The following is a 17715-nucleotide window of genomic DNA, read 5'->3' on the forward strand; positions in this document are numbered from 1 at the left end:
GTGGCAGGGAGAAGGAGGGGCTGGGGGGGGTAAGGAGTGGGTGAGGGGAGAGGGGAGAAATGACCCAAACATTGTATGCACATATGAATAAAAAAAAAAAAGATAGGGTCTCTTGAACTATTTTCTCAGACTAGCTTCAAACTGCAATCCTTCTGATCTCTATCTTCTGTGTAGCTAGATTACAGGCATGAGTCACAGTTAAACTATTTAATCATTTAAAAATATTTTTAAAGTGCATGTAGTTTTCTTCATGATCTTGATATAAGCAAAGATTCTTAAACATTTATAAACTTTACTACATAGAGGTCTAGGACAAATTAAACCATAAAATGATTCTACTAACCACAATAATGGCAAAAATGAAAACAAAACAAAAAAAAACCCCAACAGAATAGTAAACATTAACCTTTTTCCACCACAAAAGAATTCATACCTGGTAGGAATGTAATCAGTATGAACACTTTGAAAAAGTTTGCCCTTATCTATAAAAGCCTAACACATGCAATTTACACACTGATGTGGAGAAGATTCCAAACTACACGTGTAAAGTTTAAAGAGTGTAAGTAGAGAAACAGTACATAACATATGCATGCTGACTTCTGTGTAAAAGAAGTGATAAACACTTTTGCTTATACATATACAAAATACCTTTAAAAAGCCAAAAAGCTAATATGGTATTTGATCAAGTCTAAAGGATAATCACTTGTAACATGAGCTATTATTTTATGCCCCAAGAACAAGTGTTCTGCTAATCAGTGCTTCACACACTTCAATGCACAGATCTTGGAATGGTTTAAAATGCCCTTTTCTGATTAAATAGTGGAGGGTGGAGGCTAGAGGGGTGAGCACAAAATGAGTAGCAAAGGAGGTTGCTGCTTTGCAAGAAAACATCAAGCTGAAGTCATTCTCCAACTGCATATTTTTTGTTCACTGATACCAAATTTTATTTCCCACAGATATGTTAGAAAGATTTTTCTGCATTTGGAGTATCTTTTCATTTCAATATTGAATCATAGTACCATCTTTTAAAACCCACTTTAAACAGTAACAAAAGTTTATCACCTGTAGTACTAACAACGAGTAGTGAATTTGTCATGACCAGTTTCCACGTGTGCAGGCAATGATAACTACGTCACAATGGCTATCTGGCTTACACGATTTTAAGATACCACCTACTGTAAAATTCTGCTCAATTCTTTTTTCAGAGATGTTAAAAATTAAAAAAAAAAAGTAGTGTGTGGGCATGGTTGCACATGCCTCTAATCCCAGGTACTCAGGAGGCAGAGGTAGGAGGATTGTGTTTATAGCCAACCTAGGCAAGTTAGTGCAAGACCCTATCTCAAAAACAAAATAAAAACAAAGGGGCTTGGGAGTAGCTCAAGAGCTTGCCTAGCAAGCACAAGACACTGAGTTCAATCCCCAATACTTCTGGGAAGAAAAATAACACCAAATACTTTGTAGAGAAATAAATTGGGATACAAGAAACATTTTTTTCCTTGTAGGACTTTTTGTGTTTTCAACTATTAGTGCACAAAATAGATGTACATTAGTTTACTGAAATCTATGCAGAAATATTAGCTAGTTCAGCTGAAGGATTTTTTTTTTTTGAGGGGGCAGTAATGAGGTTTCAACTCAGGGTCTTATGCTTGCTAAGTAAGCAAGGAAGTGCTCTACTACCAGAGAAATGCCTCCAGCCTTTTTTGCTTTTGTTATTTTTTCAGATAGAGTCTCAAGTTTGTTGGGATTTTTTGTTGTTATTGTTCTGGAGCCGGTTTAGGGTGGACTACAAACATGTGCCACCACACCGAGGTCCAGTTGAGTTGTTAGAAGACTTTAAAAAATATATACATAGTTCACACTCATGTACACTAAATGATAGGTGGTTTTTTTTTTTTTTATTCATATGGGCATACAATGTTTGGGTCATTGACAGGTGTTTTTTAAAGTCTAAAATGATAAGCAGTTATATTACATTTCATGCAAAATATGCTTAGATTTTGCCATGGATGCTTAGTGTCAATGATCTCCTGGAGAAGAGAGAAAAACAAACAAACAACTTTTTGTCAGACATGATGACACATGCTTGTAATTTTAGCACTTGGGAAGCTGAGGCAGGAGGATCAAAAAGAGTTCAAAGCCAGCCTGGGCTACACAGCAAAATCCTGTCTCTAAAAAGAAAGAAAAAAAGCTCTTTTATCTAGCCGGCTATAAGTAAAGAAAGCATTATTAATTTCTTTTTGGCAGTACTGAACTCCCAGCCTAGCACATGCTAGGCAAGCATTCTACCACTTGAACCACGTCCGCGGTTTCTTTTTTGCTTGTTATTTTTTTGAATAGGGTCTTGCATTTTTGCCTGGGGCCAGCCTCAGACCACAATCCTCCTACCTATGCCTCCTATGTAGCTCTGAGTACTGATGAACATCACCACACACCTAGCATATTGATTAAGATGGCTACTCTAATTTTCTGCCCAGGCTGACCTTAAACTGATATTTCTGATCCACGCCTCCCTGGGTAGCTGGGATGAGTAGCTGAGTAGCTGAGTTCAGGCATGATTTTTGATAAGAGCCACTAAGATCCATTATACCCTCACCAAAAGTTAAAAAGACAATTCTGAGCCAGGCTCCTTTGGCTCATGCCTATAATCCTAACCAGGCGAATTCGTGAGAACCCATCTCTAAGAAACCTATCACAAAAAATGGCTAGCAGAGTGGTTCAAATGTAGAGTACCTGCCTAGCAAAATTGAGACCCTTAGTTCAAACCTTAGTACCACACAAAAAAAAGGACAATTCTGTAAATTCTTTTTTTTTTTTTTTTTGGCAGTACTGGAATTTGAGCTCAGGGCCTTGTACTTGTTAGGCAGGTGCTCTACCACTTGAGACATGCCCCCAGCCCCAACTCTGTAAATTCATAAGACCTAAGTGAAATATAAGTTTAAAATAGCACCTAAAAAACTTAGTACTGGGAGCCTTTCTAACTCCTATCCTTTGACTTTTACTTTATACGAAATAAACACATATTTAGGAAAACATAAGCAAGGAAAAATATCACACAAAGCCAAAATTCACCGTGCAATAATCCATTCAGCAGTCTGAAATAAATCTATGCAAACTTTTCTCTGTGAAAGGTATGGCCATTTTTAAAAACCCAGACATAAAAACACTACTATACCAACCACTCACTGTGTCATATTCTTCCCATGTCAATAACAACTTTTCTTTGCCACACAGCATTTTAGTGCATGAAAATGATACCATGAGCACACACGTTCACATGTCTTCACAGAGTTACAAAGATTATTTACTCTTTTCTCTCTTATTTTGGTGGTACTGGGGTTTGAACTCAGGGCTTTGTGACTGCTAGCCAGATTCTCTACCACTTGAGTCATGCCTGCAAGCCCTTTTTGCTCTGTTTATTTTGGAGAAAGGGTCTCACTTTTTGCTTTGACTGGCCTGGGCAAATCCATAATCCTCCTATTTATGCTTTGTGCAGTGGCTGGCATGACAGACACATACCACCACACCCCGCCTTTTTCCACTGAGATGGGGTCTCAAACTTTTTTGCTTGGACTTGACTAGAAGCTCAGTCCTTCCCATTCCAGCTTCCTATATGGGAAGCTGGGATGACAGGTGCACACCACTGCACCCAGCTATTGGCTGAGGTGTGGGGAGGGAAGGGAAAGGCATTTCGTGAACTTTTTTGGCCAGGTTGGTCTGGAATCATGATTTTCCTGATCCCAGCCTCCCAAGAAGGTAGGATTACACAGGTGTGAGCCACCAGCACCCAGTCTAGTTTATTTTTTAGATAGGGTCTTACACTTTTTTGCTGAAGATCACCCTTGGACTGCAATATTCCTACCCTCTGCTTCCCAAGTAGCTGGAATTGCAGGAATGCACTACCATGCCTGGCTATATTATGTACTTTTATCTTACTACTAACCAACCACACTGTTGCAATAGCTTCTCTACTGGACATTCCCACTACATTCAATTTCCTTGAGAACATGGAATACTTCTCATTCATCTTGATAAACACAAGCCTAGTACTATACCAAACAAATAAGCACTCAGTTTCTCTCTACTTCACATGAACAACTTTAAAGTCAAAACAGAAATCAAGATGTACAGAGTGAAAAACAATGCTTCCAATTAAGCAGGAGCAATCTGACATGGACAGGCTTCTAATAAAACTATCATTCTTTTATTTTACAAAGGTTGATAAGAATCTACAGAACTTTCATGTATAAACTAAAAGACCATTTGCCAACAGAGGAGTTCTTATTACAGAAAAGTGAACAGTACAGCATCAATATAAAAATTTTGAAAAAATAATTATACTGAGTTTATAGGAGTCTTTAACTTATACTAACGGCTAAAATCTTATTCTTTTCTCAATTATACATCCACATAAAATCATCACAAGGCTACTATTATGATACAGCCTAGTATAATGATAGCTAGATATCATAATCTCATTTTGCTTATTAATATTTAATGCTGAAATTTATAATAGCATTTTATATTGCACCCTTGTAAGATCAAAGAAATGTAAGAATGAACATGACCAAATGATAATATCTATAACTATTAAAAGATCAAATTTAAAATAGTAATATTAATTATTATAAGCAAATTAAAACAAAATAAAATCCAACCAGGCACAGTGGCTCAAGCTTGTAATCCTAGTTACTCAGGAGGCAGAGACTAGGGGATTTCAGGCAAAAAATTTGGGGGACTATCTACCCATAAAAGCCGGGCATGGTGGCATCCCAGCTATGTGGGAAGTATAAGTAGAAGGATCACATACCTGGCTGGCCTGGACATAAAGAACCTATCTAAAAATAACCAAAGCAGCCAATGGCTCACACCATAGTCCTGGTATGGGAGGCTGAGATCAGAAGGATGTGGTCCAAGGACAGCACTAGTCAAGAGGTTCTTGAGACTCCATCTCCAAAATAATCAGAGCAAAAGTGGACTGGAGCAGAGCACCTGCTTTGTGAATGTGAACCTGAGTTCAAACCCCAGTCTCTCACACACAAAAAAAGTGCAAGGCCTTAAGTTCAAACTAGTTCTGCCATAGCTAGCTAGCTAGCTTGCTAGACAGATGAAATAGAATTCAATACTGACAAGTATCAGCAACATTACCATAAATTTTTTTGGTACAAGAATTTGAACTCAGGGCCTACACTTTGAGCTACTCCATTAGCCTGTTTTTGTGAGAGATTTTTTTCGAGATAGGGTCTCTCAAATGATTTGTCTGGACTGGCTTCAAACTGTAATCCTCTTAACCCTTTCTCCTGAGTAGCTAGGATTATAGGCACGAGCCACTGGCACTAGGCACATAACCAGTTCCACCAAGTCCTTTTCACACTTTACACTAGTACATCCAAAATGGATCACTACTAATAACAATAAGGAGGACAAAAATTACAAATTATAAATTACATATCAACTAACATGAAAAAATGCCTGTATATGATAAAAGTTAAAAAAAATATATAGGAAGCACTTTAAAATAGGAGTACAACACTGAAATTACTTAGGAAAGGAAAATCAAAAAACACAAAAAAATTTATCATTCTGATATTTTATTACAAAAATATTTAAACATACAGAAAAACTGAATGTTCATAGACATACCGTATAGCTTCAACTTAACATTTTGCCCAATTTCCTTTATTCTGTATCTTTATGTATATGTCTTAAAGTTTATTAACTAGCATATAGTAAAGACTACTTTAGGTATACCACTCTGTCAGTTTTAAATGTAATCTTACAACCACCACCAAAACCAAGTTACCAAAGAGTTCCCTCATCCTGACAAATGTCCCTCATTCCTTGTAGTCAATTACCCCGCAAACCCCAATCCCAAGCACTCAGTGATTTATTCTCCATCTTTATAGGCTTGCTTTCCCCAAAATGTCATATAAATGGAATCATACGGTACACAATTTTTTCAGCTGGCTTCTTTCACTTAACAATAATCCATTTGAGATGCATCTATGTGTATCAATTCAAAAGTAATCCTCCATTAGGAACTATATTAACTGATTAAAAGTAATCCTTAGTTCAAAAGGACATATTAAAGAATATTATTAGGTAGATCTTTGTGATTCATCTTTTTGATTAAGCACTAAAGGGATAAAGTCACTTAAGTCAACTTTTTGCACACCTCAGCTGTGTTATCAAGGAAACAAGAAATTTTCACATTATCTTTAATTGCAATAACAGAAGACCTAAGTTTTAGGATGGTATAACCTGAATCAGGAAAATGCTTTATTAATAACACTAACTTTCCCTTCTACGCCTCTCTATGACAATGAGGTGTATTCCCTTTTGTCGGGTTAGACATTATCAGTACAACACAATCACTGTTCAATAAGTAATGCAATACCACTCCTACCTGATCATCATCTTCTACAACCACAAGGGTTAATTTATTCTTCTTAAAATCCAATCTGGTTATCTTTGGCCTATAAATAATGAGATTAGCAGTCAGATTAGTGGAAAAAAATTTTTTTTTCGTCAAGTACATTTCATCATCTAACATCAGAAATGAATACTGATAGGTAACCTGTACTGCCCAAACAAGTCTCTAGTCTAAACGAAAGGACAAAAGATAAATACATTATTTCTAAACCAAAACCTCTGACATAATTGATGCTACACATAACTTAGACATTAAGAATGTTAAGAAAAGAAAATGGAGAAATCTATATATTTTGTAGCCCCTCCCTCCCAAATGTTGTATAAGAAATTCTCCAGACCTATGTAAAACTGGTTCAAGTGTCTCAAGAAACAGCCTAAGAACGGAACACAGGAAACATCACAAAGCTTAAAAAAGGAATAGAGGAAACTACTACTGATTAATCAGGGTCTTCAAAGTATTTTTTACAGCGATTTTTGTTTGAGGAAATCTATCTTTTTAAAAAGACTTTTTTTTCACTTTACTTGAAGCTAGGTGTGTTTGTGCACACTTATAATCCCATCACTCAAAACACTGAGGCAGAGGGATCAAGAGTTCAGAGGACAACCTGGACTACACAACAAGACCTTATTTCAAAAAAACAAAAAATAAAAATAAGCTTCATTTTTTTGGCTCACTTTCCAATGCCATCTCTCCAACTGCACCAAAATTCTAAGCCACCTACCACACTTAACTCTGAAGTTCTATGAACTGTGAATCTTAAAACAGGGTTCTCATTCCCACTGAAAAATCTTTTAATTTTCACAATAATCATACAGAGAGACACAAAAGGTGTTTTCTTTAGCTGTCTGCCTAGAGCATTCTCTGGCCAAGAAGCAAATTCTATCTGCTCAACAGGGAAGCTGGAAGGGCCAGAGAATTAATACTGCAGAACTGGGTAGATAAATACACCAAGTTCCTCACCTATCAAGGGATGATTGTAAAGGTGTTCCACTCAAGTCTTCCAGGAAATCCTACCAGGAACATATGGATGTGAATTTGAGTTTGGATAGGAAGGCTTTGAGGGAACATGGCTTACTGAGAAAAGTAAACAACACAGGGATCTGCATACAGGCACCATCTCCAGGTCCTAGCTATAACACCAGTACACTCCCAAGAGCTGTACTAGCTCTGACATAAACATAATAATGTAAACACTATTTCCTGATTCTAAGCTTTTAGAATACCAGTCAAAATTCTACAAAGGACTGGAGTTGTGTCTCATGTGGTAAAGCACCCGCTTTGAAGCCTTAAGTTCAAACTCCATTCCTACCAAAAAAAGAATTCTATGGTTATAAAATCTGTATAAAATCTATTCTTGATGTAGAAGTAAAATATATAAGTATTGATAAAAGAAGTCAGAACACAGAAGGGAATCAAGTTAATAAAGAGGAGTACAAGTACTAATATCTCCTCTCTTACATAACGGGGTAAAGAAAGTGTCTGTGGAACAAGAAATACTAAAAATAGTGACAAAGTCACATGAAAAAGAGAGTGTTCATGGGAAGATCACTTACGTAAGTTATTTTGCTTTTTCTTTGGTAGTACTGGGATTGAACTCAGGGGTTTGCATTTGCTAGGCAGCCACACCTCCATCCCAGAACATTTAATAAATATTTTATATATATTAAGACATATTTTTGCCACACCTTGAAATTAATAGAAAATACACCTGGAAGAGTTTTAATAATTGGCTCTGGGGAGTGGGAATAAAGATGAGTAAGTATTTAACAGGAGACAGGTGCTTTCCATTTGCAAACTTTTCAGAATGATCTGATTTCCTAACTGTATTTTATATATTAAAACTTGATAAAAATGCTTTTACTCATTAAAAATAAAACAACAGTATCTCTGATATTAAACTCTGCTTACCAAAAAAATAAGCCAATTTTGGTCTCTCCTTCAAAAACAAGGACTCCTGTTGGAGTTAGACCCAAACTATAGTCATTTCCATCTCTAGCCTAATTTAAGAAGACAGAAAATGTATTAGCTTTATTTATATCAAACATATTTCATATTTTCATGCAACTGTTTATTTTCACACTAAATGATATTAATTATACATAGGCTAATATTAATATTCAAGATCTTTTGAATCCAAGTGTATCCAAAATCACATTCTCTAGAAAATTCTTGCACATATATTCTTTGTCACTGAAATACTATGCAGTAGTTCCCTCTTATTCCCAAACTCCCAAAAGATAACCTGAAACTGTGGATAATATCAAACACTATAGCTACTGTTTTTTCCTAAATGTACATACCAATGCTAAATTTATAAATTGGGCACAGTAAGAGGTTAACAAGAACTAATAAAATAGAACAATTATAAAAATACAAGGTAATAAAACATGTGAATGTGGTCTCTCTCTCTCTCTCAAAATACCTTACTGTTACTTTCTAGAATTTTCCATTTAATATTTTTATACATTGGTTGATGGTATATAACTGAGACCATGGAAAGCAAAACCACAGATAAAAGGGGACTCCTGTAGGTATAAAGTTATGTCTTCACTGAAAGTGGGCAGAAATACTCTCACTATAAAGAAAGGTCTTTTCAGATTCTTCCCATATTCTATTTACCATTTAAATTACAGCTGGAGGCATGGCTCAAGCAATAAACTGCCTGCCTTGCAAGCACAAAGCCATGAGTTTAAACTCCAGCATCACCAAAAAGAAAAATTGCACCTTTGGGAAAAGACTGCCTTTATGGGAAAATGTTACTAGTTAAGCTAGAAATAACTCAAATCACTATCCAAGTTTTTCCACAGTTTACCCAAGTCCTCTCAAGCTACAAATTTTCAACGTTGATTCTTGAAATACTTTAATTTAAACAGAGCCTAGTGAGTAGTGAGTCTTACTTCATAAACAATGTGAAGAAACAAGAGAGCTGGGCATACTAGCGATGCCTGAAATCCTACCAACAGAAGAATAGTGAGGATAAAGAAACCCAGGGAAAAAAAAAACACACACACACAGAAAGATCAAATGAAGTAACAACGATTAAAAGTGATTTATAAGCTAAAAAATAACAATAGTGTTCATAGCTAAAATAAATAAAAGTATCTAAGAACGTACATACTTTTTTTTTTAGGAATTTAGTTATTTCTCTTTCTTTCAATGAGTTTTTCTAAGATTCTAGTCTCAATTTTTTTTCTTTATTCATTTATTCATATGTGCATACATCGTTTAGGCCTCTTTCAATGTTTAATCTCAACTTTTTTTTAACCACATATCCAAAGTACTCAGTGCTAGCCTATGCAAACTCCCTGCCCTCCTCCCCCCCATACTAGAAAATTCAGTCAATTTAAGTCCCAAAGAAAAGAATTTATTAAAAGGCACCACAATAAAGTGCTTACCTTGACCACATGCATATCAACTCCATACATTTCTAGCCATTTGGCTTTATTCAGATAATTGGTTTCAGCTTGTGCTGGTGTCTGGCCTCTGAAATTTAAAATACAGTAATTTTAGAAAGAGTAAGCATAAAATAAATTCTATATCAAAGATAGAAACAGAAGTAAATGAATACAAAATTATTATGGTGATGTTTTAGAAGTGTAATCAAATGATAAGTACCTGTATTCCTTCCACTTCTCAAAAATAGCCAGCTCCATCTCTTCAGTCTGAATAGGCACAAATCTGAACTCAGAGACAAGTTCAGGACTATGTTCAGCAAGATCATAGTCACCAAGTTCAGCTACAAACACAAGTTTCAAAGTTATTATATTAATACTAACAAAATTCTTCTTCAAAACCACTTTATAAGTTAAAATTGTTAATAAGATTAGAAAGAGTCTTTCTTAAACTACAAGGAATTCATAATGCCTAGACTGACCATTACCCCAAATAAATCTAGTTTAGACTTAGGACTTATCAGTCTATACACATGAATCACACATGTATTGTTGGAGGTATACTTTTAATTACATCTCCATTTATTCATACCCTAATGTTTAGCTTTTGAAAACTGATTTGTAGACATTCATGGAAGTCTTTACAGTGAATAAATGAAAAAAATCTAGCAATTCTTAAAAGACAATTAGCTGTATCTATAAAGAATCTAAGTAATATGCACAAAACATTTCACCACTTAACACTGCAGGATGTATTCCCTGTTATTAACTGCAAAGAAATAACTAGAGAAGGGAAGGAAAGGGAACAAAAAGGGAAGGCAAGGTAAGGGAGAGAAGCAGGGAGAAGAAAGGTGGCATCGGGAGAACTGTGGGAGGAGTGGGGTAAGGAAAACTGTCCAGTTTTCTGTACTTTTGACTTTTTTTCTTTTAAAAGAATATTTTACTTACATTAAAAAATTAAAATATTTTCATTTTGTTGAAACAATCCCATTCAGGAAAGAAAAAATTGTATTGAGAACTACTTTGACATGATCAATAATGATGGCTACTTAGCTCCTACTTCACTTCACACTAGACATGTATTTATTGAACACTACACTGAGTCAAATTTTTGTTAAAATACACAAAAATGTATAAATCTTATTTTAAGAAGCATATACCACGGCTGTCATGAGGCACAAATAGAATACATGGTACAATAAATATTTTAACACATTGAAAATGGTGGCTTAACAGTGGATCTAACAGCGCTTAGAATTAATTTAATTCAGGAAATAATGAAATACAGGTGTTCTTTTGAAAAAATATTTGTGGGCTGGGAGCATAGTTCAGTGGGAGAGCCCTTACATGAGCTCTGAGTTTCATTCCCAAAAATGCAGAAAAAAAAAATTATGCAACTACATAATTCTGATCATTATAATGCTAAATACACAGTATTCCCACACTAGCTAATAGCTACCTGACACATAGACAAGAAAACAAGTTTTAATTTGGAGACAGACTAGGATAGGAAACGGAAGCACTAATTTACATTAGTGGAAAATTTCTGAAGTATAAAAATTTCTTCATTACCAGTTCCTGTATCAACAGGAAAATAGGCTTTCTTCAATAATGGACACACAAAATAGCAAAAATATTAGATTTACCATATAACAAAAATTTAGTCTTAATATCTGTATGATGACAAATACTGCTCATCTACGAGGAACTGGGGGTAAATATGGAATCACTAAAAAAGCAAAGCACAGAATTAAAGTCTTGATCATCATTAAATATTATTTTTGTCCTAGTCTATAGACACAGTCCCAGCAAAATATTTCCTTTCATTTTGTGAACAAGAATTGAAATTATAGTTTTTCTTTACAATGTCATTTTTAGAAGAAAATTCATCAGTTTAATCAATGCAAGAAGGTACAAAAATAAATTTTTTACTTATCTAATTTTTTGGAAAGCACTTGAAAATGACCATCAGGTGCTTCTGAATATGCTCTAAGGAATTCCTTCATGGATTCATCTTTAAGAGCAAGATAAAAGGAAGCAAACCATGTGGCTACAGCAATAATTTACTTATATATCACTGCACTCTTTAGGAAAATAATTAACAGAAGACCCAATCTTAAAATTTATTTAAGTATCAAGTAGACTGCAATAGGTTTTGAAAACACCAAGACAGAAAGGGGGCAAAGAAATGAATGGGGAAAAAAAAAAAAAAGAAATGAATGGGAAAAAAAGAAGACAATGTTCTAAAATAAGTCAAAGTTAAGAGCTGGACACCGATACAAGCTTAGCAAAAACAGTGTTGTTTCCTTTTCTGCACATCATTTGACTCTTGAAATTTAACTTAGAAGATAATACACATGCACAGGAAATCAATGCGAGTCAACTCCCTGTATAGCTATCCTTATCTCAACTAGCAAAAACCCTTGTTCCTTCCTATTATTGCTTATACTCTCTCTACAACAAAATTAGAGATAAGGCCAAAATAGTTTCTGCCGGGTACGGGGGGGGGGGGGGGGGGGGGCGGGGAATGACCCAAACATTGTATGCACATATGAATAAAATAAAAATTAAAAAATTCTTTAAAATAAAAAAAGTATTATGCTTTAATCTTAACAGTGAGCACAAGAATTGCTTACCTTGCAGATTATAAGCTGCCAATTGCACTGCTATATCAAAGGGACACTCTAATCTGAGACAAAATACAAATTTGTTAAGTCAATTTCATAATCTTCATTTTAAGATAAATGAAATTACATAATAATATATACTTTGTGTTGACCATTTAGTTTTTGTAAGTATGAACTATGCGCAAAATCATTTTTCAACTACTGAAGACAATGGGCAACTATTAGCTAAATAATACTCACTTTCCACTGAGAATATCTTGTTTTAACTGAAGAACAAATAAATACCTAAGGAAAAAAAAAAATCACACAAATTTAACTGAATGGAACAATCTTCTGCGGAAAAAAAAAGCATGAAGCTCTAAATTCAACTTCCAGTCCTGCCCCATGCTCCAAAAAAGCCTACTGTAAAAACAAAACAAACAAAAAAAAACCTATCCTTCAAATTTGAGAACCTTAATTATAGAATTTTACCCACAATAAATATGTAAAGGAAAAACAATGTAGGAAAAAAAGAAACTAAACATCAGGAGAATGGCAGCATGACCACAACACAGAAGAACAGCAGGCCAAGGGAACAGTACAGCAACCGTAAGAGACAATATTTAAACTATATTACTAAGAATGAGCTTTGTGACCTAATTTAACTTTGACAACATCTCCACCTCATACGTGGAGAGATGTGCATGGGAATATCTTTGGATAAAAACTATAATCCCACTGGATATTCTGCAACTCAACTTTTCATTTAATGAAGATTCTGTGTGTACAATGTCATTTATATGCAAGTCAGTGAATAAATACCAAGGAGGCAGCATAAAATAAATGTACATAACCTAAAGTTTATTCCAAACCATTCAAACTAAATCGGAATCTAACATATTTTTGTCAACCAATGGCATTTTAATGAGTAAAGAAAGTTAGGAGCCAATTTGAATGAACTAACAGTGGTCAAAGATATATTATTTTTAATGTAAATCAATGTAATATTACAATATATTAAAACACATCAATCCTGTTTAAAATCCATGCATTTGTAACAATACATTAAAAAAAAAAGTATTCACTAGTCATCTTTGGAAGGTATTAGGGAACCAATTCTATTTTGAAAACTAGTAAAGGAAAGAATCATACACTTTTAAAATGCTATTCAAGAATAAAATATTATTGTCTGAGGACTTGTATTAGGGGCAAGAAATCTAATGCATTAGTTGTCTATAAATGGGAAACAATCCTAAAGACAATTTTCTAAAACTACCAAAATACCCCAACACAACTCTTGATAGTGGTCTCACCGGGTTAGCTCTTCACGAAGATTATTTGGTTCTGAAGAATAAAACTTAACTCGAAGATGCAGACAATAAGGTGAACCAACTGCCATTTAAAAAAAAAAAAAGCATTTTAATTTTATTTACCTACTTAATAATCAGAAGATAACAGGTTATTGTAATATTATTTTAGGGCAGATCATTGGTTTAAATTTGACACAGAAAGGTCAATCAGAGTTTTGTTTGTTTAGTGTGTCTCCTCAGGATCCTTTAATCTCTTTTTTTAAATTTAACATTTTTATTAGCATATATTATACAGGGAGTTTCATTGCAACATTTCCATACATGATTACAATGTACCTTGGTGAGGCTCACCCTTACCGTCACTCTCCCTCACCCTCCTTTCCCCCTACTTAAAATGACTTCAACAAGTTTTATTGTTCTATTTTCATATAAGTATATAAAGTAAATCAACCATATTCACCCTTCTTTTACCACTTCCATTCACCTTCCCACAGCACCCATCCCTAAAAGGACCTGTTTTATATTCCTGTCCTTCATTTTTAAGTGTATATTCATTGTTCAAAGGGGTTTCACCTGTGAGTATACTGTACTTTAATTAGACTAACCCCCTCTGTTCCTCTCCCTTACCCTTTATTCCCCACTCCCTATCATTCAAAGCTTTCAGTGTATTTCACTATCCTACACAGATTCCATGTTTTGATAATGTTCGCTTTCTTTCTCTTTTCTTCTCCCTCCTCTATCTAGTCCTAAAAAGTCCTGATGGAAACATGTTCTATATATGTTGTGTGTGTATATCAACCAGTAGAATTTTTAAATTATCAACCATAATCTGGTATACTATCACAATCGTCTGTCATCTCAAGAAGAGGCAGTTCTAAATTATTCTAACAATTCAGGATTATGTGCATTAAATAAAAGTCTTCACTGCACAACTGAATAGCTACTTCTTGAGAGCCCTGGGGACTCAAAGCAAAGCATCCCACATGCTTTGCTTTTCTTCCTTTTTTCTTTTTTTGATGGTACCGGGGTTTAAACTCAAGGCTTTACAATTGCTAGGCAGGAGTGCTACCACCTGAGCCATTCCACCAGTCCCACACTTTCAAATTCACTATAAATAGCTCACTAATCTCTATACTCTCAGTGGTCCTGTGATTATTTTGTAAAGACAAGAGTTGAGTTGCCTTGAAATCTGATACTACAAAGGACAAACTGGATTGTGGACTGGACAGTGATATTTTCCTTTGACTACTGCTAGGAATAATACTGACATTTTATGTGAATTCTTTCATTATTCTTAATTAAAAAGCATTCTAGCCTTAAAATCCCAAAATATTTTCTAAAGCAGGGCAAATGTGAAACAGGAAAATCTCAACACAAGTATTTACTAAGTAAAAGTTAAGCATTTTATGGGAAGTCAGTCACATTTGCAAGCTACAAGGTTTTTAAAATTGCAAGGGTCTTAAATCTATCTAGATCAATATCAAACTTAACTTGGTCAGTAGGTCACTGTATCACAGTGAAATCATTTTTAGAAAGCAGAGATGCTAGCTGGACATGGAGAGCATGCCTGTAATCCCAGTACTGGGACAGGACTGTGAGTTTCAGGCCAGCCTAGGTTATACAGTAAGAGCCTCTCTCAAAAAACTTAAACAAAAAAAGGAAAGCAGAGATGTTAACATATTCATCTAAAGCATGATTTTTAATGTTATTTCTATTAAGCATCAGTTTCTAATACATTTGAGTTCCATATTTTCCCCAAATAACTTTTCAACACTTACTTTTTACTTGCTTTTTGATGCTTTTTGTACCATCCAACCAATGCTGGGGATAGGGGGGGAAGAAGGAGGAAATTGTTAATAACAGAACTTTAAAACTGTAATTACAAAGAATTATTTTTCATAGCACTTGATAACCACAATGAAGTATTTCCCAAAGGAAAAATCAAAGTGAATGACTAAATGAATATGAGAGAGAGAGAAAAAAAGCAAGAATAGGAATAATCTTCCTATTATCCATGGCAAGCTTATGACACATGCAAACAAAAAAGACATAACACCTGATATGTGGCTTCTGAGAACATTTCCTCTGGTCCCTCAGTAACAAGCTTGATGGAGTAAATTTTGCCCTTAGTTTCCAAAGAAACGACTCTTTCTAAAGTGTTAAAATTAGAGAAAGAGGGCTGGGAATGTGTCTCAATGGTAGAATACTTGCCTAGCATGTTCAAAGCACTGGTTTGGATTTCTAGAACCACCCCCAAAAAAAAAAAAAAAGTTGAGAGAAATAACTTATCCTCATATTACAGTGTTGCCTGGTTCGTTCTCATAATAAAAATGTTAAGATTTACTGGCAGATTCTAACAAAGGATTAGGTAACAAAAACAGATACTATTCAGAAGTAGTACTCTTTGAAAGAGCCTGCAGGGTAAAATTTAGATTTTTCTCACAACCAAGTTCCTATCTGTTAAATGAAGTAGTCTTTGGTCCTTTGCTCACACACACAAAAAAAAGTTAATACTGTAATCTATAACTAGCAGATTTCTGGTTTCAAGAGTAAAAGCCCTTTAATTTATATAACCTTTTCACTGTGAAATGCCCATGACACAAACAGGCCAATTCCAGACACTTCCACTGACAAACCATTATTAATCCCTTTATACTACCAAATCCTAACAGTAACAGGATGTTTTCATCCAACTAAGATATACATGACAGAGTTCTCTTCAGCATACTTCCAATTCCAAGCACCCAAAAGGAAAGCAGGGCTCTTGTGCTAACTAGTTCACAGAGCCAAGGAATCCAGTTTCAGAAATCCTGATAGACAAAGAGTAAATAAGGCTGCATTGTTAGCAGAGTTCTAACTGCTTGCTTTCCTTGCCAATTATTTGCCTAGCTTCTTCTCTTCATTCTCTCCTAGATCCAAAAGTGAAATCCACAGAACCACCAGTGTGCCAGCAGAGTGCTTTTCTATCTTGAAATAAGATACTCAGTATACATTTTACAGCAATTAAATGTTATGCAATGTTTTCTCCATTTCTGTTTTCACTTTTTATGTTGCTGAGGTTTTGAACCCAGCTCTACCACATACCCAGCCCTGCATAAGGTCTCCCTGGATTCCAAGTTCTGTAGGCTACTTAGTGAGCTCTCATTTTTAAAAAATCCAATTGGACATTCACTTTTAATCAGATTTCTAACTTAAATGTTCCAAACATCCTTCCACATTAATAAAACACTACCCCTGCCAGTAGGCAGAATACAATTTAATCTATTAGTAGAAAAGAATTTAACCTAGAATAGCAAATAGTCCATCTATCCCTGCCCAGAAACCTAATATCCCAAAACTCCAGATTTAATTGTCTCCCAAACCTATTACAGTCTAATGCCAATCACATACTAAGTATGAAATAAAACTAGTTTGCATGTCCACAATATTTTCTTCCCAGAACTATGGACCTGAGAGGTTTTATCTTTTATATTGCAGTGAAAAAACTTATCTACGGCTGACCACCTGGGCTCTGTCTCATGCAGGGGAATCTCACACACCATAATGAATTACATATCCTTTCCATGAGGCAAATCTTGACTACATAGTAGCTAATGCCTCAAAAATAGCTATGTATCTTTGAACAAGAAATTCTACAGCTAGAAATAGGAATAGATGTGTACAGATTTATATGTAAGGAATTACATAATAGAAAGTTAAGACAACCTATATATCTAACATAATGGACTGATCAAAAAAGTATAGAGCACACAGTAGCACATGGTAGCAATTAAAAAGAATGAAGGTAAATACTTAAGGATCTGAAAGATTATTTATAATATTGTTATGTTTTAAATGTATTATAAGATATGCTGTCAAAATGTACAAATTTATATACATAAACATGCATTTTCTTTCAAAAAGATAATCTATAACAAAATAGTATCAGACGTCTCCTCTCTAGGTGATTTAGCCATGCTGGTGCTATTTTTATTTCT

General features: G+C 34.8%; 1 protein-coding gene across 6 annotated transcripts in view; it reads right to left on the reverse strand.

Moving 5' to 3' along the window:
- Epb41l5 (erythrocyte membrane protein band 4.1 like 5) overlaps positions 1-17715 on the reverse strand; it is a 134653-nt gene that overhangs the window by 81027 nt on the left and 35911 nt on the right. For all 6 annotated transcript variants that reach the window (XM_074070539.1, XM_074070535.1, XM_074070537.1 and 3 more), the window contains 8 exons: positions 15517-15559; positions 13742-13820; positions 12690-12734; positions 12459-12511; positions 10046-10166; positions 9826-9913; positions 8339-8427; positions 6404-6473 (listed from right to left, as the gene is read on the reverse strand). In XM_074070539.1, coding sequence (XP_073926640.1) covers positions 6404-6473; positions 8339-8427; positions 9826-9913; positions 10046-10166; positions 12459-12511; positions 12690-12734; positions 13742-13820; positions 15517-15559 — 588 coding nt within the window. The remainder of the gene's footprint in view (positions 1-6403; positions 6474-8338; positions 8428-9825; positions 9914-10045; positions 10167-12458; positions 12512-12689; positions 12735-13741; positions 13821-15516; positions 15560-17715) is intronic.

This window comes from Castor canadensis, chromosome 4, assembly GCF_047511655.1.
Source record: "Castor canadensis chromosome 4, mCasCan1.hap1v2, whole genome shotgun sequence".
Classification (NCBI taxonomy): domain Eukaryota; kingdom Metazoa; phylum Chordata; class Mammalia; order Rodentia; family Castoridae; genus Castor; species Castor canadensis.